Source organism: Triturus cristatus, chromosome 10 (assembly GCF_964204655.1).
Source record: "Triturus cristatus chromosome 10, aTriCri1.1, whole genome shotgun sequence".
Classification (NCBI taxonomy): Eukaryota; Metazoa; Chordata; class Amphibia; order Caudata; family Salamandridae; genus Triturus; species Triturus cristatus.
In genome coordinates, this window is record NC_140593.1 from 1083471352 (window position 1) to 1083497677 (window position 26326).

At 45.1% G+C, this 26326-nt stretch overlaps 1 protein-coding gene across 1 annotated transcript in view; it reads left to right on the forward strand.

Annotated features, from left to right (window-relative positions):
* The window catches only part of INTS1 (integrator complex subunit 1), a 625364-nt gene that overhangs the window by 144025 nt on the left and 455013 nt on the right, over positions 1-26326 (forward strand). Inside the window, exon 7 of the mRNA XM_085629257.1 lies at positions 13067-13172. Within this exon, the coding sequence (XP_085485383.1) occupies positions 13067-13172 (106 nt within the window). The remainder of the gene's footprint in view (positions 1-13066; positions 13173-26326) is intronic.

Consider the following 26326-nt stretch of genomic DNA (forward strand, 5'->3'; position numbering starts at 1 on the left):
CCATCACTTCCCTCAGAAGGGTCAGTGAGATACAAGCATTTACTATTCAAGAACCTTTTCTACAAATGCACCATAATAAGGTGGTTCTCCGTACCAACCCAAAATTCCTCCCCAAAGTCATTTCTCCTTTTCACCTAAACCAATCTGTAGAACTACCAGTATTCTTCTTGCAACCACAAACTGTTGCAGAAAGAGCTCTTCACACACTAGATGTCAAACGAGCCTTACTCTACTACATTGAGAGAACACAACCTTTCCGTAAGACCAAACAACTGTTTGTCTCTTTCTCTCCACCACACAAGGGCAACCCCATCTCCAAGTCGGGGATAGCTAGGTGGATTGTCAAATGTATTCAAATTTGCTACCATAAAGCAAAACGAAAGCTATCCGTTCCCCCTAAAGCCCATTCTACACGTAAAATAGGGGCTTCAATGGCTTTTCTAGGGAACATCCCATTAGATGATATCTGCAAAGCAGCTACATGGTCAACATGCACACTTTCACCAAACACTATTGTGTAGATGTGCAAACTAAGCAACAAGCTAGTGTGGGCCAGGCTGTACTCAAAACATTATTTCAAACCACTGCAACAGATACGGGTGGTCGCCGCTAACGGTGGGTACTGCTATATAATCTATGCACAAGTGTGTAATCTGCAGCTCATATGCCTCAAACGGAATATGCTACTTACCAGTATGCATCTGTTCTTGGCATGTAGAGCTCTAGATCTACACACGCCCACCCGCCTCCCCGGCTACCTGTATCTGTTCCAGCTTATCTTATTTAGATAACACACACATGGGCATCTTCACTGTTATTACTACGCTCCATCTTTCCCTGCTGGCGAAAAACAATCTGAGGATGGAGCCGAAGCCCATGCGCAATACGATCCAAGGGAGGAGTCACCGAACTCGTGACTTCAAAAGACTTTCCAAGAGGAAAAACAAACTGCAAACATCCAGGCCCAATACCAGATGGCGATATATGCACAAGTGTGTAGATCTGCAGCTCTACATGCCAAGAACAGATGCATACTGGTAAGTAGCATATTCCTAACTCTGCTACCAGAAAACTGATCCAGCGGCGTACCAGCAACAGATACTCTACCACCATATACTCACTTGGGCCCATAAACACACAATTGAGTAGACTGCTGGGTTTAGTTAAAGTTTCTATACTTTCCACAATAATCATGATTAGTTATTTGGTACCTCTACTAACCCTTCATTGATAAAAAAGTTCTTTTCTCTGGTTGATGGACCATTAGTTGAACTAGTTGATGGTGATAATTAAGATAATGCTAACTTTCTATACCTTGAAGTAAATAACCACAGACTCAGCAAAACTTTAAATCTTTATCTAAATTAAATGCATGTGAACCACTTCAAAAATACAGTACAGTCACCATCATTCTTAGGAGAGAAAATGCAATTGATTAAACATCAAGCATATACTTCGGACTCACACAATAGCTAAAGCTCAGAAAGTGAGAGGATAGAGAGAAAAGAACATCTGCGAATAATGTGAAATTATAGTTACCAAGAATGGTGTGAAAGACCAACCCCCCTGGCCAAAGGGCTGGTAAAGGTCCCCCGGGATAGTTCAGGCAGCAGACTTCAGGACAGGATTCAGGACAGGATAGTTGACCTCTCTAAAATACCGACGGTTGCGCCGCATCCCTCTCTGATACTCTCTTCCTCCTCGAGATTCTTCCGCGATCTCCTGATCTAACCCAATTAAATTAGGATAGAAGGTTCTGCATTCGGCTCTTCATCAGCATCTCACAGCATCTCTCCCAGCAACAGCATCTCCCGCTGCACAGACAGCATCCAGAGCTCTGCATCTTCTTCTCTCCTTCTCTGTCTAACTAACTAAAGCTATCTTAATTATACCTTTCGTTCTTCATGTTCCACCCACTAAAGTTTCAATATCGTAAAAATACGAAATATGATTGGTCAGGCAAGAGGGGAAGCTCTATCACACCATGCTTACATGTCAATAATATCAGTCCAACTATTGTTCGCAAACCCATCCCCTTAATTTTTACTTATAATTTTAGTTCTCATCGGTCTTTATTTCAATCTTGCAACAATTTATTAGCATTCTGAATGTGAGTCCTCATTGTCGAACTTTTCAACATCCGTTCCTATGCTTGTATCTCTCTAGTTTGGCTCCCTTTCAATAGCTCTGTCATGGCCGCCATGGCTTCACTCAGTGGGCATGCGCGGGCTTCACATCACTCCATTCAATCCGGCTATGCAAAAGAGGCTCAAATACGCACTAGTGATAAAGTCAGAAAGACAAATATTAATTTCACAAATAAAATGGTCGCACTGTATACCACCCACCTCTACTCTATTCCCTTTTATTTATAATACTTTCCCCACATTAGTATTGGTAAAATAGCTTGTTTTTGTTCAAAGTAAGCAGATGCCATGCACGCGAGTCTGCAAGACTTCATTTTAGTGTCTTCTTCGCATGCGCCAGAAATTCCCTCCAAGCGATAGCTCGTCATACTACGTAGATGCAGTTGACGCATGTGAAGTAAAGATTTCCCGTTTAAAGCATTTTTAGTCCTTCGTTCATGTTATCCACGTTAGAAAACACATAAGCAAGCTTCACTAACCCGCGTATTCATGCGGTGCGCATTAGTTTTACACAAAACATTTTATTAACTTGTTAGTGAGTTAAAGGAGCGGATTGCTTCAGAGCAAGTCTTTTTTCTATGCGTCCTTGCTTCATCAGTGGTGGACCCATGGTCAAGGATGTTTCTGCAGCTCCTCCAAGGGAAGCTTCTTCTTGTCTATATCATTGTTTGGGACTGTATTTACATGGTGCAGACAGACTGCATTTAGTCTGGTATTCATTCAGTCCATCTTTGCTCACTCGCAATCAACCTATGCAACCCGACAGTTGGGCCACTTCCTGTTCCCACCTGTCTTGCTGGTGGTCCTGCACTTCGAGTCATTACTAATTGTAATTGAATCACATTTTGTCGAATCGCTCTAGCCCTTCAATAGGTATGGTTTAGAGTAAAATAACTACAAATCTCTGGTTCTACGGTACCTTAGCTACGATAGATGGATTTCAGTTCTTCTGGGCCACTGGGCTAATCCCACTATGATTTTGCTGCTTTAACTTAATCTAACAACTCTCATAAACACTATCAACAAGGTCAGCTGTGTGGCATAACCTTGGTAGCTTTTCTTTGTGGACAATAAATGTACATAGTCTCCGGCTTTGGGCCGTTGGCTGCTTGCCGAATCTTGCATCTCCATCAGTAAAGGCAACCTACCCTATCAGAGGGAAGGCAAATTCTGGATTGGGTTTTTCACTGCTCTGATCCCTGAGGTTTAACCCTACCGCTACATGAACCTGTTGCATGACAAAATTCCAGAGGGTAATGCTTTTTGGAAAACAGTCAGAAAAGATGCTCTTGGTTACATCATTGAAGACAGATCTATATTTCAGTTATTTGATTGAGGGCCTGATTTAGTTTCTGGTGGATGGAGTATATTCACCCCTGGCCTGGCAGAGAATTGTATGCCCACCACGCAGAGACTAGTCCGCCCACCAGATTGCTAAATGACCCCCTACCTGGCCGTCATTTACAAAGGCAATGGGAGGAACCGTCGTCACAGAGATTCCGGTCAATGCATTCTAATGTTTACTATGGGGCTGCGTCGGAAGAAAGCAGCCTTGTAGCAAACAGTACTCTTTAAAAAAATAAAATCCCAAAACTGGATTTTGTTTTTGAAAATAAAAATGTAATACTCCCCTTGAAATGGGACACTTCTCCTATAATAGGGAGAGCATTATAATGTTGTTTTTACTGTTCCTTGCCACCAGGTTTTACCTGTCTGCCCATCTATTTTGGGAGGGCAGACATCTAACCATTTTTCCGACGGCCCTTGCTCCCTATTTATGTCGAGGAGGATTAATCACAGCGGATACCCAGCAGTCTCCGCCGTGATTAATCCTAAAGTCCACCTGCATGTAAACACAGTGGGGTGACCACTATATTGGACTAGAGGGAACTCCGTCACCGTTGCGACAGAGTCAATAAATGAGCCACACGCTCAATAAGGAAATTCGAGACGATTTAGAAAAATAATATAGATTTTTATGTTAATTTAATCTCCAGGATCTTCAAGATCAGGTAAGTACTTTTCGGGTTAGCGATTTTCAGAAATACAGAAAATAGATTTGAGGCATGAGCCTTGAACACAGTAATGTTATCATATTGGAGAGACATACACTACATAAGGATACTTGCAATTGAGTTTCAGGGTTGTTCTTCTGGACTTAAGGTAAGTATGGGCCAAGGACTTTAGAACCACCAGCATTTCAGTTTACCTGCCCCGGTGTGTCCTGGTGCGTAGGTGCTGCTTGCAAGAGTAGCCTTTAACGCTACAGCTAAAGTCAACGGGGAAACCTTTAGCAATAAAAAAGCTTCAAGTGGGGACCAGCCCAGCTGAACCCAAAGGGGATCTTGGCTCTTGAGGGTTTCTGGAGCAAGGGTGCCTGGTCGGTAGGCTCCGACTCAGGCTGTGGGGCTCGTGTGCAGAGGTATTTTGTCCGGCGGGTCACTTGCGTTTGAGGCTCTCACTTTTTAGGTCGACCTGGAGATTGGGACAAAACAGGACAACATGTCCACTCTCAATGATGCCCTCTCTGATGCTGACATCCTAAGTCGGTAGATCTGTCTTGGTGTTGTTGGGGTCTGAACTGGACACTGAACAAGCTTGGCTGCTCTAAGGGCTCCGGTACCCTGGGGTTCAAGGATCTCGAAACTCGCTGGAGAGACAGGGTGACTTCAGGGAGTTTTATAAACCACCTCCTTAAATGCTGCTGCATCCCTGGCCCCGGTAGTCAGCAAATTGTTGAACCGGACTTCGTGGTAGGTGGGTTTGAAGTGGCTGCTCCACTTCAAGGGAGATGCTGGCTGGTTAGCAAAGTGCTGGCAGCCCTCCAAGGCTCTGGGAGGATGCACAGCTGCAGGATGAGTCAGTCCTTTGCAATTGTCGGGAAAGGAACAGGTAGGCAGGGTTTGGCGCCAAAGTCCACAGCTAGTCCACAGTTCTTGCGTCTCCAGCTCTTCTTTGTCCTTATTCTTCTTCCCGGCCGCCAAATATGAGTTCCTGGTGTCAGGGGGCCACCTATATACTGAGTTAAGGGTGTTCATGGGAGTGAAGGGTAGTAGCCAATGGGCTACTTAACCCTGGGTTCACTACACCCCTATATGACTACTTCCTGTGGGGAGTGGGCATAACCCTGTCCGAGAGTTCCTAACTCCACCAAAACGCTTGATCCTCGTGTGTACGAAAAGGTCGCTCTGTTTCTTTACCTCGAGGACGCACATCCCCAAGGTTGCGACACCTTTTATCTGTCGACTGTTGAGGTTGTGTAGAACTTTGACCAGAATGCTCATGAGAAATATGTTGTACATCCATATCCTGAACTGTTTGACTGTCTAGAAAATGCTGTAAGTCTTCAGGTTTGTAAAAGTCTTGTGATCCTTCTTTTGTGAAGCCATCCGGTTGCGCATCTTAGGGGTGTGGCTAGCCTGGTGGTGCAACACGCCTGCTTGCATAGCTAATTTCCCTCCTCTCCTGCTGCCAAAGTGGCCTCAGAGCAGCAGGTGGCATCTCCCAGGTCTAGGGAGAAGCCGAGGTTGCATATCAAAGGCGGCAGGGACTGCAAAGCCCCTGTCTTTGATATGTTAAATCATTAACCATCCTGCTGGAGGAGGTGTGAATACCTTCCTCCGAAGTAGGCATTATTTCTGACCTCACAGCATGATCTTTCACCTACAGGGGCCAGGAGCTCATTCATCTGTAGTGGCAGGGTGGTTAATACTGGTCAGCCAGCACACTAGCTAGTGGTAGGTTTGGGTTCATGTCATAATAAATATTGTACTTGCAACAGTACAGGTTTATTAAGACAAGGTCAAACACCATAGGTTTTAGTAAAGCCATCATGTACCTGAGTAACTTGTAATGACCCGTGCCCTGTACATATACTTATGATGGGTTCCCTGTTCACTTGTGCCATCTAGTAATTGAACTAGACCGCACTGGGGCATATCTGCCCATGCAGATACGCCCTCACATGTAATATAAAGCACACTGCCTTCGGGCTGCAAGGCCTGCTGTAGGGGTGAGTTACATATATTGGATGCCGTGACTTTGGCATGGCACAGAGTGAGTGTACCATATTGTGTTTTCACTCATGGTGGGCACCATGACACGCAGTCTGCAATGGGGACAGGGGTGCTAAAGTGTGTGTCAATTGTACCACAATTAGACTAGTTTACCTTGTTTTAGGGAAAGAACACTGGCACTGGAGCCTGGTTAGCAGGCTTCTGTGCACCGTCAGTCGAAAACCAGCACCTATTGGTTCTAATCGGGGCAAAAAGTTGTTGGGACAGTGGCAACATAATTCCTGTTTCATACAGTGGTGTATGAATGAATGATTGAATGAATGAATATAAAATATATAGAGCGCTAACTTAGCCCAAGGGTATCAAGTTGCTATAGCAGAACAATGTGCAGACAAGACAGAAACACACTCAGACAGGGATAGTTGTAAACAACCAGGTCTTTAAAGCTTTGCGAAAAAGGGAATGTGACACCTGCCCGGAAATTTCTTCCGGGAGGGAATTCCACAACTTAGCTGTGGCTGACGAGAATGCTCTACCTCCCCATTTCATCTTTTTGAACCTTGGTACTATGAGGAGGTTTTTTCTCGCCGACCTAAGCTCCCTAGTGGGTATATAGCGCTTGAACATGGATTTGATGTCCTCAGGTCCAAGACCATAGTAGGCATTGTGAGTCAAACAGAAGGTTTTGCATGTATGTATTTATGTATGCAACATTTATAAAGCGTAACAAATACCCAACGGGTACCTCGGCGCTATGGTACAAGATTCGGTATCAAATGATAGAGAAGGAAGCGAAGCTTAATACAGAAGGAGTGATTCCGGAGCTAACAGGCTCTGGGAAACAGCCATGTTTTAATCTGTTTTCTGAACTGTAAATGGTCATTGGATTGTCTGAGCTCCAAAGGGAGGCTATTCAATAGTTTGGCTGCAGCAAAGCTAAAGGCCATACCCCCTGCCTTGGCTCTACGAATCTTGGGAACTTTCACCAAGTGAGCAGTGGCGGAACGAAGACATCTCGTAGGTGTATACCAAGTGAAGATCTTTTGAAAGGGTAAGGGACCGAGGCCATGTACTGCCTGTACCGCTTTGTTCGCCATAAGTTGGCAGGGTATGCTCAGACGTGAGTCCCTTGCTCACTTTGCCACTGGATTCAAGCAAGCCTGGCTGAAGACGGCTGAAATGCCAGAAACTGGTCCTAGGAAGCTTGTTTCCGGTCCAGGGAAGGCATGGCTTGGCAGTTCGGGCTGGACTGTTCCCATGAGGCACAGGGTCAGACTGATTTGCATATGGCCATGTCTGAACTGGGGTGGCAGAGTGGGCTAAAGAACAGTGATGGATCAAACCCAGATCTGTTGACTGGGTGTGAGTGTTTGATTGGTTCTGATGCTCCGTCCATCACCACCCCCTTTTGTACCGCTTTGTTCGCCATAAGTTGGCAGGGTATGCTCAGACGTGAGTCCCTTGCTCACTTTGCCAGTGGATTCAAGCAAGCCTGGCTGAAGACGCCTGAAATACCAGAAACCGGTCCTAGGAAGCTTGTTTCTGGTCCAGGGAAGGCATGGCTTGGCAGTTCGGGCTGGACTGTTCCCATGAGGCACAGGGTCAGACTGATTTGCTTATGGCCATGTCTGAACTGGGGTGGCAGAGTGGGCTAAAGAATGGTGATGGATCAAACCCAGATCTGTTGGCTGGGTGTGAGTGTTTGATTGGTTTTGATGCTCCGTCCATCACCACCCCCTTTTGTACCGCTTTGTTCGCCATAAGTTGGCATGGTATGCTCAGACGTGAGTCCCTTGCTCACCTTGCCACTGGATTCAAGCAAGCCTGGCTGAAGACAGCTGAAATGCCAGAAACCGGTCCTAGGAAACTTGTTTCCGGTCCAGGGAAGGCATGGCTTGGCACCACCCCCTTTTGTACCGCTCTGCCTTAAAAACCAGGCATAAGGACTTAAATTGCACCCTTTGCATTAAAGGCAGCCAGTGGAGCTCTACAAGGGCCAGCGAGCCTGATGAGTGTTGTGGTTTCATCAGAGCCAGTTTAGCCGCTATAGTTTGCACCCTTTGAAGACGCTCAAACAAAATCTTAGGGGCCCCCAGTAGTAAAGCATTACAATAATCTAATCTACTAAGAATGATACCCCCAACGACCAATGCTCTAGCCTTCTCTGGTAATAGCTGAAGGATCTTCTTCAGGGCCCTGATCAAAGCAAAACAAGTCCCCACCACCTTGTTTACATGTGTCTCCAGACTTAGAGTAGCATCAAACGTAACTCCCAAGTTGCGGACAGCTTTAGCCGGTGTCAGGGTAGCCATAGAGGAAGAGGACCAGAAATTTCCAGGTAAGGGGGGAGGGACTCTTCCCGTAGTACAATATAAGACTTCAGTCTTATCCGAATTAAACTGGAGATAGTTAGTTCTTAGCCAGTGCGCAGTATCCCGCATACAGTCATGAAAGGCAGTCAGCGGGATCGACTGGTGTCCCTCCAAAGAGAAGAAGTTTTGGGTGTCATCGGCATAGTTCACCAGTCTCACGTCATGCGCCTTCAAAAAGAATGGGACTTATCGCCGATCCCTGTGGGACGCCATGGCAGACACTGGAGAACTTAGATTGCAGCGGCGGAAGAGAAACCGCCTGGCACCTATCAGAAAGATAGGAGCGGAACCATTCAAGGGCCATACCTGACACTCCAACTTCTTCTAACCTAGTCTGCAGAATGCCATGGTTGACCATATCGAAAGCGGCGGACAGGTCCAGCAAAATAAGAATTCCAGATTGCCCCCTGTCCGCCCGCAATCGGAGATCGTCTAATACGGTAACCAGAGCAGTCTCAGTTCCATGGCCAGGTCGAAAGCCAAACTGGACGTCATCCAGTATGAGATTTGATTCCAGGAACTGAGACAGAGTTCTGCTGACTAGTCGTTCGATGATTTTTATCGGATAAGGGAGAAGGGAAATGGGTCTGTAGTTAGCGGCGCAGGTCGGGTCCAGAGTTGTTTTTTTCAAAAGTGGCGTGACCACCGCTTGTTTCCAACATGCCGGTACCGACCCCGAGGCCAGAGAGCCATTACAGATCTGACGCAAGAGAGGAAAGAGCTCAGGGCCTAGCTCCTTCCAGATTTTGTGCGAAAGAGGATCCAAAGGGGACCCTGAAGACACACTTGCAGCAGCTCTGTAAAAGGTCTCCTCCGAGACTGGCTCAAAGTAGTTCATAACAGGCATCAGGCCCATCTCTATACTTCTTGCCTTTCCCAGCTTTATTGCATCATTAATTGCATCCGTAGAGCCCTCTTTCCAGGGAGAAGCAGGCATCTTCAACCCATCAATGATGTTGTTAATTTTGTCCATAAAGAAAGTTCCTAAGCTATCGCACAGGACTTGGGTAGGCAGAATTTTGGATTGTACGCACTCCGGGGCTGTCATATCTTTCACTATTTTAAAAATTGTTCGGGAATTATTATTATTTTTTGAGTTTAAAATAATATTAGAGAAATATTCAGATTTAGCCAAATCAATTTCTTTCCTATATTCCCTTAACCCCGCTTTCCAGGATGACTTGCCCTCATCCGAGTAAGTCCTTCTCCAATTCCTCTCGGCTTGCCGGCAGCCCAATTTCAGAGATTTGAGATGATCATCATACCAGCATGCGGATGACCTGCCTATCTTCTTACAGTTTTTTATAGGGGCAATTTGGTCAAGTTGGCTTTTAATCTGATCACAGAGGTCAGTATAGTTCTCTTCCACTGTCCTCTCATTATTAAAGCTATTCTCAAAAGAGAATACCGAGGAGGAACTAGTCTTCCTCTTATTAAGTCTTTTCCAATCTCTGCTCTCAAACATCCTTGCCTCTCTGATGTCGGGCTGTGCTCTTCTGATGTCAAATATCTGAAACTTGACCAGATGATGATCTGACCAGCCGATCGGGAGGATCTCTACTGCTCCCAAAGTCTGTTCTTTAGAGAAGATTAGATCTAACGTATTTCCCCCCCTATGAGTTGCCTCGCTGATCCACTGGTGCAGTTCCAAGCTTTCACAAGCCTGAGTAAGAGTGCTAAGGCTAAGATCCAAAGTTCCATTGCACCATAGATTAAAATCACCCATAATGATCAAATTAGCGTGGGTGATAGCCAAATTGCAAATAACAGCTATTAGAACCTGCAGGTGAGATGAAATCACTTATCCTGGTGGTCTATAGCAGACAATGCCCGCCAACAAACAGCCCTTAGGATCTTTGAGTGAGAAGCCAAAAATGTCAAAGCCCTCCACTTCATCAATCTCCAGCTGGGTGAAGTTCAGGGCTTCCCGAAAGATGATCCCCACTCCACCTCCTCGTCCTCTCTCACGAGGCTTATGTAGGATTTTATAGCTCAAAGGACATGCCAACCCCAATTCTACCTCCAGGCCGAAGTGGGTCCAAGTCTCTGTCATAAAAAGAACATCTAGACAGTGGAATTCAAGCAGCAGTTGGATCTCCACCTGATGTTTGGGCAGAGATCTGACATTGAGAAGCCCTCCCAGTATGGCATTTTTCCTGATAAGGTCGATCTTAGTATTCGCTGTACCTCCCAAATGGGATGTGCTAATCCTGTTGCTCTCAGACTTACCGATCTGCTTTATTGCCTTGCTGGAATAGCTAATTCTTTCCTTATTACCATCACTCCCTTTGCCGTCTCGAGCAGCGTGGCTGGCGCTTGCGGGGCCGGTGCGCAGACGGGCTTGACTTTGGCGCGCCTTCGGCGCGCCCGCTGCGTACGTCTGCTGCGCGGCCACGCCTGCGTGCTTCTTAAGTAGGGCAGGGCGAGAAAAGCAGCTAGACCGCTGACCTCGGTGTTATCGGGTCCGCTTTTACCGGCGGACACCGCGAGTTCGTTTTAAAACCTAAAAATAGCGTGGCTATGGCTCCAATAATTTTGAGTTGTCACACAGGTCAATAAACCCAATCACAGTTTTTAAAAAAGCAGTATAACATGTGCAAAGTTCGCAATTAGAGTTCCCCCCACCACGTAATAGTCAAATCAAGTAGCATTTAGTGCGCGGCCACGCCAGCGTGCTTCTTAAGCGTGTTTTGAAAAGGATTCTGCGATCCAGTGGCAGCCAGTGCAATGTGGAAAGAGAAGCAGATGCTGAGTGGTACTTTGGCAAGTCCATTACCAGCCTGGCAGCGGCATTCTGCACCAGTTGTAGGCGTTGCACCAGTCCCTTGTTAATACCCAAATAAAGAGCGTTACAATAGTCCAATCTGGACATTATTAACGCGATGACAGCTTGTTTACGGGATGCAAATGATAGGAACTGAGAAATCTTTCTAATGGTTCTGATTAAGCCAAAACAAGTCGACACTGTCCTGTTAATCTGTAAACTCAAAGAAAGGGAATTGTCCACTAGGACTCCTAAATTTAAGTTTTGCATCATCCACGAGGCGACTGCTTCCATACAATTTTTGAAATTGGTGGCGGATTCACTAATGCTATGGGTGATGGACACCATAATTTGAGTGTCTTCCGCATTTGACAACACTTCCAGACCAAAGGATTTTACCACCTTGGCCAGTGGGGCAACGTAAATGTTAAATAATGTGGGGCTTAGGGAGGAGCCCTGAGGGACTCCACACAAAAGGGAATTTGGAGCAGAGTAGAAATTGCCCAATTTTACCGTTTATGCCCGATCTCTACGAAAGGAAGCGAGGAGCCCCAGAGCCGAACCACCGATCCCTATTACCCTGAGACGGTGCACAAGTCTAAGTGGAGATAGGGTATCGAACGCTGCAGTAAGGTCGAGCAGGACCAGTAGGGTGGTGTGGCCTGCATCCACCTGAGTACAGATGTTGTTAATTACTGCAGTAAGTGCAGTTTCCGTACTGTGACATCTTCTAAAGCCGTGCTGTGAACCATCAAGAATTTGATTGGCCCTTAGATAGGCACTGATGTGAGAATTTAAGTACTGTTCTAAGATCTTGGCAGGAACTGGCAGAAGGGAAATCGGGCGGTAATTTTTTAGTTCCATAGGGTCCAATGAGGGCTTTTTTAGAAGCGGCCTAATAACTGCAGCCTTCCAAGCCATAGGAGATTGCCCCTCTGAGATGGCTAGATTCATGACCGTGGTAAGGTGGGGTATAATAGCTTCTCTGCCACTTTTAAGCACCTTCAGGGGTCAGGGATCCAAAGGGGATACAGAGGTGACTCCTTATAGTAATTGGTCAGTGGTCTCCAATGATATGCTAGGAAACATGAGCAATCTAGGTGTCTCATCCTCAATAGCACTTTTCTTCTGATAGCTAAATTCTCCTCTCTCTTATACCCACATATCAAATTTGCCCACCTACTCTATTCATAGGATGTAGGTGCAAAACATTTAGCTTCAAAAAGCATTTGGAAGTTTTTACGACTACCCATCGTAACTTTTTGAGTGATCTTCCCACCTCCCCATCACATGTCCCCTGATAACACCCAGATTAACAGGAAAGTTGTAGGCTGTGAGAAATCCATCATACTTGCAGAGTTTCCCCAGTCATTACATGCATTTGTATGCATAAATGTCTGCAGATTGAGATTCTGTAAATTGGGAACTACCATTTATAACTTTAGAAAGCACTTGTCTCTCACCTAAGATCAATTTGCGTTTGCACAAAGCTTGTGTATTGTCCCAAACATAAGTTACCGCACAGAATCTTGGAATTATTTTTGTTTCAATGTGAACCTCCTAAAGATCAGAGCTTAAAGTGAACATTGAAGGGACTGACATTAGATTTTGCTTTACTATATGCACTCACTTTCTTTATATGAGAGAAACCGAGATTAATGATGGGGGTAGGATGAGAACCTTGCGCACCTTGGGTTAAAACGTACACCCTGGATCTTGCTTTTGCAGCCCTTGGATTTGTAACTTGTTCTTCTGATTTATTTGCAGGGAGCAGCCCACACCCCTCAATGACTGAAGACGAGGATTGCCAAACTGAGCTTCTAATAGCAGAGGAGAAAATGAGTCCAGATCAAGAAGGCCAACTCATGCCACGGTATATTTGTGTATTTAGTCTGACACACTGAAACACTGGGGTAGCCCCATAAACTGTTGATATAGAAAATCTGATTATGAATTCCACGTTGTTAGTTACCGTTTATGACTCTGCCTTCAGTTGCTGCTTGGGGTTTTGGTTTGTACAAATCAAAACTTATGATATAATAAGATGATGGTGCACTCTTCCATCAATGTAATGTTTTAGGGAGCAGGTCCTCGTGCCTGCCTCCACCACTCCTGCGACAGGTCTCCTGTCCAGTTTGCCCACAGTCTGGTACCCTCTGCTTGTGGCCTCCTCTGCTCATTTCTTGCTCTGGTTTGCCTTTTCTGCTCATTTTTCTGCCCTCTGTTTTGACTTTTTCTGCCCTCTGTTTTGACTTTTCTGTTTGTTTTCCTGCCCTCTGTTTTGCCCTCTTCTGCTCTGATTTACCTTTTCTGCCATCTGTTTTACCCGCCTGTGCGCCATTTTGCCTTTTCTGCCCTCCATCTTGCCCTTTTGTGCTTTGTTTTGTCTTTTCTGCTCTTTTTCTGCCCTCTGTTTTGTCTTTTCTGCTTGTTTTTCTGCCGTCCGTTTCATCTTTTCTTCTCATTTTTCTGCCGTCAATTTCGTCTTTCTGCTCGTTTTTCTACCGTCCGTTTTTCCCTCTTCTCCCGTTTTGCCTTTTCTGCTAGTTCTTCTGCCCTTTGTTTTGCCTCTTTCTCCTCGTTTCTTTCCTCTTCCTGCCATTTCCCTCCTCCCTCCACCCAGCGCTCCCCTCACCCTCCCAATACGTACTCAATGGATGCCGCAGCACGACCCAATTGAACATGTTTCCTCATGCCACCTCCCCCAGCAACAGTTCTCCTGTCCAGCTTGCCTTCAGTCCGCTCCCCTCTGCTGCCTGTCTACCTGATGCCATCTGTTTGTGCCTCCTCTTTCTATTCATTGTTGATTTCCACAATGTTTTAGTGACCTCTATACAGAAAGGTAAATAGATACTCCCCTTAAACTAACACTTTTGTTTCTTTTTCAGTATATAGACTCTGGTTTGTAAAAATAAGTTCTTTATCATATGATCTTCTTTGATATTGATGAGTATTCTTAATGTCTCCGCCTGTGCGGATATCCAGGATTATATTGTAAACCGAGAACACTCTTTTCTTAATTAAATTGGTTCATATGAAATGTATTTTCTTTTATTTGTTTTTGTTTGTTGTAAATAGCCAAACACTGACTACGTTGTTTTTTTCCAAACTCTGTTAAATAATGAAACTTAAAACAAAGGCACAAATAAACAGTTAACATCAAAGAAAAAAACACTTCAACTTTAAAATGGATTGGCCCCATCCTTGAACCAACATTGCTCTGTATTGGCAGTTATCGCCAGTTAATTTCTATTGTGGACCAACTGTCTCCTTAAAGACCATCTAGAGGCTCCCTTCCACTCTCTGTTCTTCACACTGGCCCTTCAGAGGCCACTACTAATATCCAAACTGTTGATAATACCATATTTCCCAGGTTCTTTGTCACAATATATGTTCTCTAACTCAATGCTAATACTCTTTTCCCAACTAACATCGAAGTGAGCAACCTTAACGTGGAAGTGAACAAGCATACCCTTGTGTTTAATGCGTTAGCAGCTAAAACGTGTCAGGCTTGACCAGGTAACTGTGATTTTCATTTTAATGAGAGCACTGACAACTAATTTTCAATGTAACATAAACAATTCATGCTTTGCTTCCTAAAGGGTATCCCCTGTCCAGCAAATATAATAAACTAATAAACAAGGGGACACATTAGAGACCGCCACTCAACACAGGTGGTCCTTTTCATCAGTTTCCTTTACAGATCTGTGCCATTTTACAAGAGGGTCTTTTGGAGATAGATGCAATGCCCAGAGACCCCGGGTTTCACCACAGTATATAGTCACACCAGGATTTTCTTCATTTTAGCTCCACGTTTGTGTGGATACATAGATGTGTGGGAGAGGAAAGGCAGGGCCAACCCATCTTCCTCATCACTGCTCCCTTGGGACAGTGGAAGTTGGGGGTGTATGTTTGTTCTTCTGGCATCCGATGTCTGATATCGTCGGGGCTCTTTGTGGCCTACATTTTCTTCTTCAAAGTGGCATCTATCAACTGATCTCACTTCTCAACCTGTGCCGGGATCTAGGGCTATCAGCCCTGCTTGTGACAGGTTTGTTATAGCGTGAGCTTCCTCTTATGTTTACGAGGATCCATTTGCAAATACCTTTAAGAAGAAAGTTGTGCTCTTGCTGGTTGATATTCATCTGCTTCAAAGGAATGATTGTTGGGAGGATTTCATTCTCACTCTCAGACACAGAAGCATAATTCTACACTCCAGTGAGTCATGGGATGTGTCTCAGCTGTTCTCCATCTCAATCCTTTGTCATACTCCACATCTTGTCCAACATCTTTTTGCTTTGTTGCTTGAAGGGATGGGTGTCACAACACTGTTTTTTCACATTATTTCAACTTCTGCCTCAGAAGGGGGCATTGTTGATGGCCTTTTCATCATCCTGCTGGGTCAATGAGATTCAGGCCTTTTATTCAAATGAGCACTATGCATTTCCCAACATAAAATTATCCCTTACCCAAGACAACAAAGGGAGGGCAATGTTAAGGTCACTAAGCAAAGATAGTGGATGAGATAAAAGACAAATAGTAGGATGGAAACTCTAATAACTGTAAAGTTTACTAATTGCACATCTGTAAGCACTTGAAATTCCTTTTTTTTTTTACCAGGCCCTGTGGTTACCTCTGCTGCTTATGTTGACAAGGGAGCCAGTGTCAGCCATAGCTGGGTAGCTGCAGATCAAGGATATGACGGGATGTCAGCACATCAATTTCTTTCACTTTTGCTGTAACGATGTTTCATGTTTTAAAATTCATATTGACTAAAGAAAATTCTTCCACTTAATCTCTGTAAGAAGGAATTGGAGGAGATCAAAGATGATGGTTCTATCTGTAGGATGGTAATGGATATTTTCATGGTATTTAAAATTTAGTAATTTGAAGTCAGCTGGAAGTGGTTATGTCTCATTTCTACTGAAAAGTCTTCATTCTACCATGTTGGCATTGGGTGGATCTACAGAATATTTAACAAACATCAACTATGGAGAAAACAGACTAAGAGAAGTTTGTTAGTTTGTGTGAACAAAAAGTGGGTTGGTGTCTACTTTATCCCAACGTGTAATTTGAAGTGCGTGAGGAGTCGAATTGGGTGTACATGGGAAGTTGAGGCAATGTATTTGGTAGGTCGGTGAAATTTAGAAATGGTTTTGGACCTGTAAAAACATTCCATAGTTTCTATGTTTGTCATAGGGAGAATGTGTACAGGGTGATGTCAGGCTGGTACTTCACTCCAGATAGGCTCTGCTTGATGGATCTTGGCATGCATGAACAGTATTGGAGACTTTGTGGGCAGGAGGGGATAGTCTCACAGCTATTGTGGCAACACCAGAAGTTGAGGATCTCTTGTAAGAAGTCCTGACATCTATAGGGTAAGAGATGGAGGAGTCCAATCCTGGTGACCCCTGCTCTTTTTAAAAAAAATATATTTTTATTGACGTTTTCTCAAGGTCATACTTCAATAGCAGACAATATACATTCATGTATGGACAGTTAGGTTTTAACTTAAAGGTACATTCTCAGTATTATCATCACATACTTTTCACAAAATAAAAGTATACAGTTCAGCTCGTTGACCAATGTGGGAAAAACACTTGTGGGCAAAAGTGAAACTTTCAAAAATATGCCCTGGGTCTAAAGATTACTGCCCAGTTGTAGTTTTCGTACACTTCTTGTCATGATTTTATTAGGATAATTAATGATGTTCTGCCATTTTACCACAGCAGACACAAATACTTCCATTACCAGCTCTTATGTCAAACTTTGACAGAGGGTTTATTTCTTCCAGGATAGTGAGTATCTGTGGAGGATGAAAATTCAACCACTCCTTTCATCTACTGTAACCTACTAATCGATCCTCTCCTTCAGTGGCAATCGCATCACTACCTTGACGAGCCTGAGTGAGATGAATTCCACTTTTCTTGCCCTATATGAATGCTACCCAGCCTGGCCTTCTTTAAAGGGCCCGTCCCACTATTGCCTTCCATTTCTGCAGGCCATCAACACTTCTGCATGGTTTTAGAAGTGCCTATGAAGCGCTTTATTGCACTGTTGCTCAGAAACCTGGGTTTTATACCTCCTATTTAAACATTTCTGGAAGTTTTTCTCATGTTGTCTACAGTAGAGATCCACCAGGAGGGGTGCCGAATGCTCTGTGTATTTGGATCTCCAAGTGTGTGGGAAGTCTGACCGTGCTTCCTAGGGGAACCCTTTTTCTGGCCTATATACCTCCTTGTCATGGAATAATTTAACCTTGTGATTCATACTGGTTATTTTCTATAAATAGACACTATTGATTGTAGCTGTCAAGTGTTTCCAACGGACCAGAGAGGCGTGTGAAAATTGGCAAGAAGCTTCCTTTTAATGGCCGTCGAAAGCAGTCTTCAGTTCTCGCTTTTTGTCACTGCTCTTCCTTGTCCTCTCTTCTTGATTTGTTGAATCTTAAGTTCCTGGTGTCAGGGGTGCCACCTAAATACTCAATTTAAGAGAGTTATGGGGAGGGGCAGGTGGTAGCCAATGGGCTATTTACCTTTAGGGTGTCTACACCCTCCTAATGACCACTTCCTCTGGGAAGTTGGCATAACCCTGACCCAGAGAGCCTATTTCCGTCAAAACTAAGATGTGGAATTCTAAAACTCATGTTCACTTTAGGTAGCCCACCTAAGGGATGGTACTAACCTGAGAGGGGAACACGCCTCCTGACTAGCTCATTTTCCCACCTGTCCTGGTGCCAAACAAATTGGGAATCGATGCTTCTGGCCTTTCCAACTATTGGACTATATTACTCTTGCCGTATATGTCAAAAATCTTGAAGAAATTGATAAATAGACAATTGTCTAACTTTTTGAAACCAACAATGTATTAGATCCCTCACAAACTGGTTTTCATGCCAATAACAGCACTCTGTTCACATTGTTAGATATTTTTTATGACATCAGGCTAGCAGTAGACCTGATCTTACCGCAGCCCTGATCTTACTTGACCGTTCTGCGGCCTTCGATATGGTCTCTCAGAGCCGGTTAATTAGCAAACTTTATATCAGCTTACAATCAAACCCTTTCAAATGGCTGGGTACCTTCTTAAAAGATAGATCGTACTCAGTGCAGCTTGGCACTTTTAGATCCCGTTCCCACTAATCTGTTTGCGGAGTTCCACAAGGCTCATCTTTGAGCCAGACTCTTTTCAACATTTACGTGGCTCCATTAGCAACATACATAAGGAAATGGGGATCTGATCTCTGCCCTTATACCGACAATGCCCAGTTGATTTTATCACTGGGTGAGAAACGTGAGTAAACCTAAGGCAAGTTGCGGGTGTGCCTAACCCAAATAGCAGGTTGGATGACCAGTCCCTGTTTAATGTTAAACGTAGATAAGACTGAGATCCTGCTATTCGGTGGGGCCCATATATTTTGGGATGCCTCTTGTTGGCCTGACTCTCTGGGGGATATAACTACTCCTAAGAAATCTGCCAAAAACCTCTGTGTGATTGTGGATGACTCTCTTTCAATGCAAGAACACATCAAGGCTACTTGTGGCAAATAGTTTGGCATTTTCAAGTTACTGAGAAGGTTGTTTAACTGGATTCTAATAGCATGGCAGAAAATTGTAGTCCAGGCCTTGATTACCAGTCATTTGGACTATGGTAATGCCGTCTATGTGGGCATGGCGGATTACCTCTTTACAAGATTACAGGTAATTTAAAATGCCGCAGCCAAGTTATAATGTAACATAGACAGATTTGACTGCATCAGCTTGCCTTATAATGCTACACTGGCTTGCCAGTTCTGAAAAAAATCTAGTTTCAACCTCCTATGCCATGCTCACATGGCCTTGTATAACACCATACCAGAGATTCTTCAGACTAGAGTTGAATTTTACAGGCCGGCATGGAAATGGAGATCCTGCAATTTTGCTCTAGCAAGGTTGACACAAATTCGGAAATCCAGAACAGGCTTACTCGCATTTTCATACCTGGCAGAAGTCCAGTGCAACTCCTCACCTCTGGATCTCCGCCTTACTGACAACCATACACAATTCAGATAGAAAGTGAAAACGTGGTGTAACGCCCTGAACGTTTCGGGATCGTTTAACAGACACGATAATGAGGACGCAACCACTTGTGAAGGGTTAGTTATTTTAATGAAGGCAAAAATAATACAAAGAATAAACAAAAGTTATAGTCACTGGAATCCTCCAGGCTAAGTACGTTACCAGCCCACCGCACGGATGGTCCTAACCGTCCTCTGCATATACGCCGATCCCGGCGTATGCCAACAGAGGGCAGAAATGAAATGGCCGACAATGCCAATCGGTAGGCTGTGAGGGGCACGAAGAGTGTTGGGGAGAATCGAGGAGTCAGGGAAACACCCAGCCGGGGTCTCTACCTGAAGGGAGCAGCCGCTCAACCTCTTCCTCAGACTGCACCGGGACGCGGAGTCACCTCCTGGTGATGCGTCACCGATACCCCAATCAAAAAGCAAGAAGACTGAACCGAGAGCAGCCGCTCCCTCCTGGTGTGCGTTACAGCTGGCAGTCCCTGTATCTCTGGTCTGGCTGGGAGTTACGACTCCAACCAGCAAAAGCGCCACTGCGCTTTGACTCAACCGAGTCAAAAAGCGAAGCTCAATGGTTGACCGGTAGAGCTTCCGGGTCCTTCACAGGTGACGATGGGGCAAGACACGGCCCAGGGAGTAACGACTCGACCTACCTCCGTTCTTGCCTTACTGGAGCACCACTCCGGAACACTGCTCTTCACGAAGCAGGTACGTCGGTGTAAACACAATATCCGACAGCCTTGTACCTCCCGGTTCCTCCCTTTATAGGGCGTGTTTTCCTTGAGTTATGTAACAGCTCTCCTGTTTACATAACCTCTCAACCGCTAAGCATCCTGGGAGATGTAGTCCGTTTTCGCTGGTTACCGTTTTCTTCCCCTCGCATGACAGGAATTCTTGACACGTGGCTGTTCTTGGGTTAGTGACTCTTCTGTTTTTGAGAGGGCCTGCTGTGGGGGTTTTGTCCAGTTGAAACGAGAGGGAGCTTTATAGCGCCGTGATATCCCCCAGGGGATGAGTGATGCGCTTTATAAAAGCCCATAAATAAATGGGCATTTTTCCTTGTCTGGGGAAGCCAAGGGTCGCATATCAAAGGCGGTTGAGACCTTTGAAGCCTCGTGCCTTGATATGCTGATTACTTAGCCATCCTGCTTGGAGTAGGTGACAACACTTCCTGGAAAAGACTCCGTTTAATTCAACTACTTTAAAGCAGCTGGTGCTGCACTTCTGAGGAATGTTCTCATTGGGGAGATCTGCAAGGCAGTCACTTGGCTGACCCTAATTTTGCTCCACTCTTTTGCAGTACTGTCTTGACTACAATTCTAGCCTAGTTACTGAGGTTGTCAAGCTTCTGTTCACAATCTCTTTGCTTATATACATTTTTACTTTCTTTGAAGTCGTGGTTTCTCCACCTCCCTTTCTTTGGCATGGCCTTTACCTTCTATGCAGTGCTAATCAACATTCGTGAAGACCCCATGTTGTAGAATGAAATGTTACTAACCTGTAATCCTGTTTCTCTGTCATTGAATGATTCACCAATCCTCCTACATCCTGGTAGGCAGTTAAGCACTACATATTAGAAGAAAGCAGCCAAGAGCTTTATTTAAGCGTGATGTGAAAATCAACTGATAAGATAATTGTCAAAGAAGTACATTGTGGTTTTCAGGTGGTGTCTGCCAGAAAGTGCCCCTTTTTGTCATGGTCACCCCCACATTTTGCCACAGGTACTGATGTTGTTCAACTGATGTGCACTGGGTCCCTGCTAACCAGTCCCCGGTGCCAGTGCTCTTTTCCTAAAACAAGGTACAATTGTCTAATTGTAACACAGTTAGCACACACTTTGGCACCCCTGTAAGTCCCTAGTAAGTGGTACCCCTGGTACCTAGGGCATGGGTGTAAAGAGGGTCCCTAAGGGCTGCAGCATGTATTATGTCACCCTTAGGGATCCCCGTACAAATTGCATGTAGTCTGCCATTGCAGACTGAGTGTCATGGTGCACACTACAAGCGAAAACACAATATGGTACACTCACTCTGTGCCTTGTCAAAGTCACTGCACATAATATATGTAACTCACCCCTACAGCAGGCCTTGTAGCTCTAGGGCACGGCTCATTATATTACATGTGCCTGAGCAGATATGCCCCGTGCTACCTGGCTCAATTACTAGATGGTACAAGTAAACAGGGACACAATCTTAAGTTTATGCACTGGACACCTGTCATTACCATTTCCCCAGCGGCATGATGGCTTTACTGAAACCTATGGTGTTTGGTATCAAACAACTTGTCTTAATAAATCTGTACTGTTGCCAGTAGAAGATTTATTATTACATGCACCCAGAGGGCACCTTCGAGGTGCCCCCTAAAAAACCTAGCACTCTCTAGTGTGTTGGCTGACTGGTCCCATCCAGCCTGCCACCACAGACATGTTTCCGACTCTCTGCAGGTGAGAGCCCATGCTCTCTGAGGCAAGAAACAATGCCTACTCCGGAGTAAGGTGTTCACACCTCCTCCAGCAGGATGGCTAGTGATTTAGCGTATCAAGGCCAGGGGCTTCAAGGTCCCTGCAGCCTTTGATATGCAAACCCGTCTTCCCCCAGAGCTGGGAGATGCCACCTCCTGCCCTGAGGCTCATTTGCTCTAAGGCATGTGGTAAATTAGCTATGCAAGTAGGTGTGTTGCACCACCAGGCTAGTTACACCCCTATGATGGGCTACCTGATGTGCTCCACGAAAGGGGAAATTCCGCCTTCTTGTTTTTGGTGGAATTAGGCTCTCTGCGACAGGGCTGTGACCACTCCCCATAGGAAGTGGTCATATAGGGGATGTAGTGACCCCAGGGATAAATATCCCATTGGCTACTAACATTCACTCCCCTTAAAGCCCCTTAATTGAGTATTCAGGTGGTCTCCTGACACCAGGAATTTGGATTTGCCTGACTAAAGAAGAAGTATAAAAAAGATCAGAAAGATGCAAGAACTGAGAACCAGCTGTGTAGTTGGCGCCAAAACCTGCCTGCCTGCTCCCGTCCCGACAGTTGCAAATGCCCGAGTGGTCCTGCAACTGTGCATCCTCCAAAAGCCTCGGTGGGCTGCCAAACTTTGCCAACCAGCCAGCGTCTCCCTTGAAGTGGAGAAGCCACTTCTCTGTAGCCTACAGGCGCTGAGCGCATCAACCCAATGTACCGTTCTACTGATCCCTGGGTCCACCGAGGAAGCACCATCTCAGGAGGAGGTCAGATGTGTCTCCCTACCAATTTTGAAGATGCCAGGAGTCTACTTCCACCAATACTCCAGCCCAGACATCAATACCACCAAAAATACCTACCAACGTGGGATGTCGGCACCAGCGAGGCCATCGGCGAGAGTGATCTTGTTGTCCTTTTCTGTCCCCATCTCCAGGTCAACCCGAAAAACAAGAGCCTCTAACGCAAGCGACCTGCCGGACAAACACCTCTGCACTTGAGCCCCACAACCAGAGTCTGAGCCTTCCGATGGTGCCTCCCTTTGCTCCAGAGACCCTCAAGACCCGAGCCCCCTTTGGGTTCTGCCAGACTGGTCCCCCAGCCCCCACTTGCAGCCTTTTTCTTGTTACAAGGTTTCCCATTGACTTCAGCAGTAGTGTTCGAGGCTACCCTTTCGACCAGCACCTCTGCATCTGGACACATCAGGCGAGGTAAACCGTAACGGCTGCTGGTTCTAAGGACCTTGGTCCCTACTTACTTTAAGCCCTGAAGAACAACTCTGTAACTCGATTGCAAGTACCACTATGCAGTGTCTGGTTTTCCCATAGGATAACATTACCGCATTCGAGGCTCATGCCTCAAACCTGACATCTGTACTTTCTGTGTTTATGAAAATTGCTAACTTGAAATTTATTTATCTATTCTCAAAGGACTTGGTGTCTAAATTAAAATAAAAATATGTGTTATTTTCTGAATTGGTGTTGTTTTTCCTTATTGAGTATGTGTCTCATTTATTGACTCTGTGTGTGCAACAAATGCCTAACACTCCCCTCTGATAAGCCTAAGGCTACACGACCACACTACTACAAATATAGCACCTTGGGATTGTTGTGGCAAGCCCCTGTACAGTAGTATGGGATACCTGGACTCTACACAGTGCACCTCATTTTGGTAAACTGTATTAAGAGCCAGCTTCCTCCATTGTGCTTGATTGCCATAAAGGGACAACATCACATTTTGGAAAGGTAAAGAGAACAGGAAAAGTAGTGCTTTTACGCAGTTGGAGGTTTATCATTTTCTTGTTACCAAATGTAAGAAAAATGAAAGGCAGATATGCTAATATAGTTTATTTAAAAAATTAGAGCTTTTCTGCAATGTGATGTAAAGGATGGACTATTGGGGGTCATTTATTTCTTGTAAGTTCCCAAGATGAAGCTCAGGAATGACATGTAGGCAGTTTTCCTTTCAATGAACACGTCTGTCTGCAGGTTCCGTATTTTGTGAATCTTCACCCCCCCCTCCCCCCCCGCGCCAGACTGGATCCAAGAAAACTCTCCTTCAATAGCTCCTGCACACTAGTAGGTGGGCACCACTGGCCTCCGTTGTGATTCCTTCGTACCGCCAGACAAGACATAGATAGAGCCTCTATAAGCACCCAACGCTGACATCAGTTACTTTTTATCTGCACTTCTCTGCTAAAGATTTCGGTTTTCATCATCAAATAATTTTTTGTTCTTCCAAAAATTTAGTTTTTCCCTAGTTGACACCTAATACAATTGGATCAGATCTGTGCCATGACTTATGCTTTGGAGTGTCTGCACCAAACATGTCTTCAAGCTTTGCAACAAATGCTCTCTGCTGCATTCAAAGGCTACCAATGAGATAGAAGCCAACTCTACATCACCAAGCACAAGAAAGCGGGGCTGTCTCCCTCTATGTTGCAAGGCCACCCATGTCCTGTTTAACCCACTTAGGTGAATCCAAACCGAATTTGAAGGATCAGTCAAATAAAAACCCAAGAAGTGAAGACAAACAAAGCTTTTTCACGTCCAGAAGCTCCTGCTCTATGGAGAAGTCACATAGGGCCATATGTAGGTGGGCTAATACCGGTAAGCAACGGCCGAAAATCGGTAAATTTCCCGTTACCGACCGGTATTTAGCCCTTTGCGATGTAGGAGGCTGGATTTAAGGATTCGGTAATTTACCGATTCGTTATTTTAAGGAATCGGTAAATTACCGAATCCTTAAATCCTATGTAGGGAGCACTCAAGTGAGTGCATTTTTGGTTTAAGGATTCGTTATTTACTACCAACTACAAGTTGGTGGTAAATACCGAATACCTTTCCAAAAGCAATTTTCTGCTTTGTTAAAAGTGCCATGTGGCAGACATACATGCCCTTAGGGCATGTATGTGCGCCACATGTGCACACATGCACGATTCAGGGGTGCAACAGGGTGTCAATGTGGCACCCTGTCACCCTTGAATATGCTCCCCCTATTACCGATTCAGTATTTACCGAATCGGTAATAGTGAATGGCTTGCCATTCATACCTATGGGCCTCCTGGCCCATAGGAATGAATGGGAAGGTATTCCTTATTACCGATTCGGTAAATACCGAATCGGTAATAACGAATATTACCGAATCGGTAAAATGTACCGATTGTTTACCTACATTCTATTTACCGATTCTTAAATACCGAATCGGTAAAATTCGGTATTTAGGAATCGGTAAATAGAAATTACCTACATATGGCCCATAGTTTGCGTTTAAGGAACCTAGATCCGGCTTTGAACTCCAACTCTAACCTGATATGCCCTAAGTTGCTCCAGCCATCATCGTCTCCGCAGCAAATTTCAGCATTCAGTGAGGCCGTATTGCAGCTGTTCAAAAGGGTTCCGGATCACTCTTATGTGCCTCAGACTCCATGGAGCAGTTGAGACCTTGAGTCGGGCACTGACTGGCCTGGATGAGAACAGCCTTCTCCTCCACTCCATTGCCAAAAGCATAGGTTCTGCCATTTTCACCCCTCATCAGCCAGGATAGCCTGACTCCAGTGGCATAGAGAGCATGGGACCCATGTCCGGGCATACCTATCCCTCTTGGGGTGACAAATGCAAAAAGAACAATTGATGGACTGAATGCGGAACAATGTCATACATTCACCCCAGTCCTGAAACTTGTCCCAGGATGCTTGTTTCCGGTCCAGGGAGGCCCTGCCTTGGCAGTTCGGGCTGGACTGCTCCCATAAGGAACAGGGTTAAGACTGATTTGCAGATGGCTGGGTCCAAACTGGGGTCGTTTGGTATGCAAGAGAATGATGGATTAAACCCAGATCCTTGTGACTGGGGGTGAATGTTTGCATTGTTCAGCATTCTGTCCATCAATTGTTTCTTTTGCATTTGTTGCCCTAAATGGAAAGGGTACACCCACACATGGGTCCCGTACTCACTGCGCCACTGGATTCAAGCTAGCCTGGCTGATATGGGGTGATGCCCTGAAACCGGTCCCAGGATGCTTGTGTCTGGTCCAGGGAGGACCTGGCTTGGCAGTTCGGGCTGGACTGTTCCCATAAGGAACAGGGTTAAGACTGGTTTATATATGACTGGGTCCAAACTGGGGTCGTTTGGTAAGCAAAAGAATGATGGATTAAACCCAGATCCTTTTGACTGGGGGTGAATGTTTGCATTGTTCAGAATTCGTCCATCAATTGTTTTTTGTCCATGTTTGTTGGCACATGCAGGACTTCAGTTAAACCTGCTGTTATAGTAGGCCCAGCATTGGAATCCTCAGCCTCATTAGATCTGTATCTTCAACGAAGTGGCTACAACTGATAAAACTGCAGTGGAGGTTGGCGATGAGAGCCTGATGAGTGCCAAGCCTTTCTCTTCTCATCACGTTGGTGACTGATGGATTCAGTCTAGGTTGGGGAAGTCACCTCAACTGATCGAGCATCATCATCACATAAGTAATTTGAAGCTGACAGACATTACTACCAAGTGGTA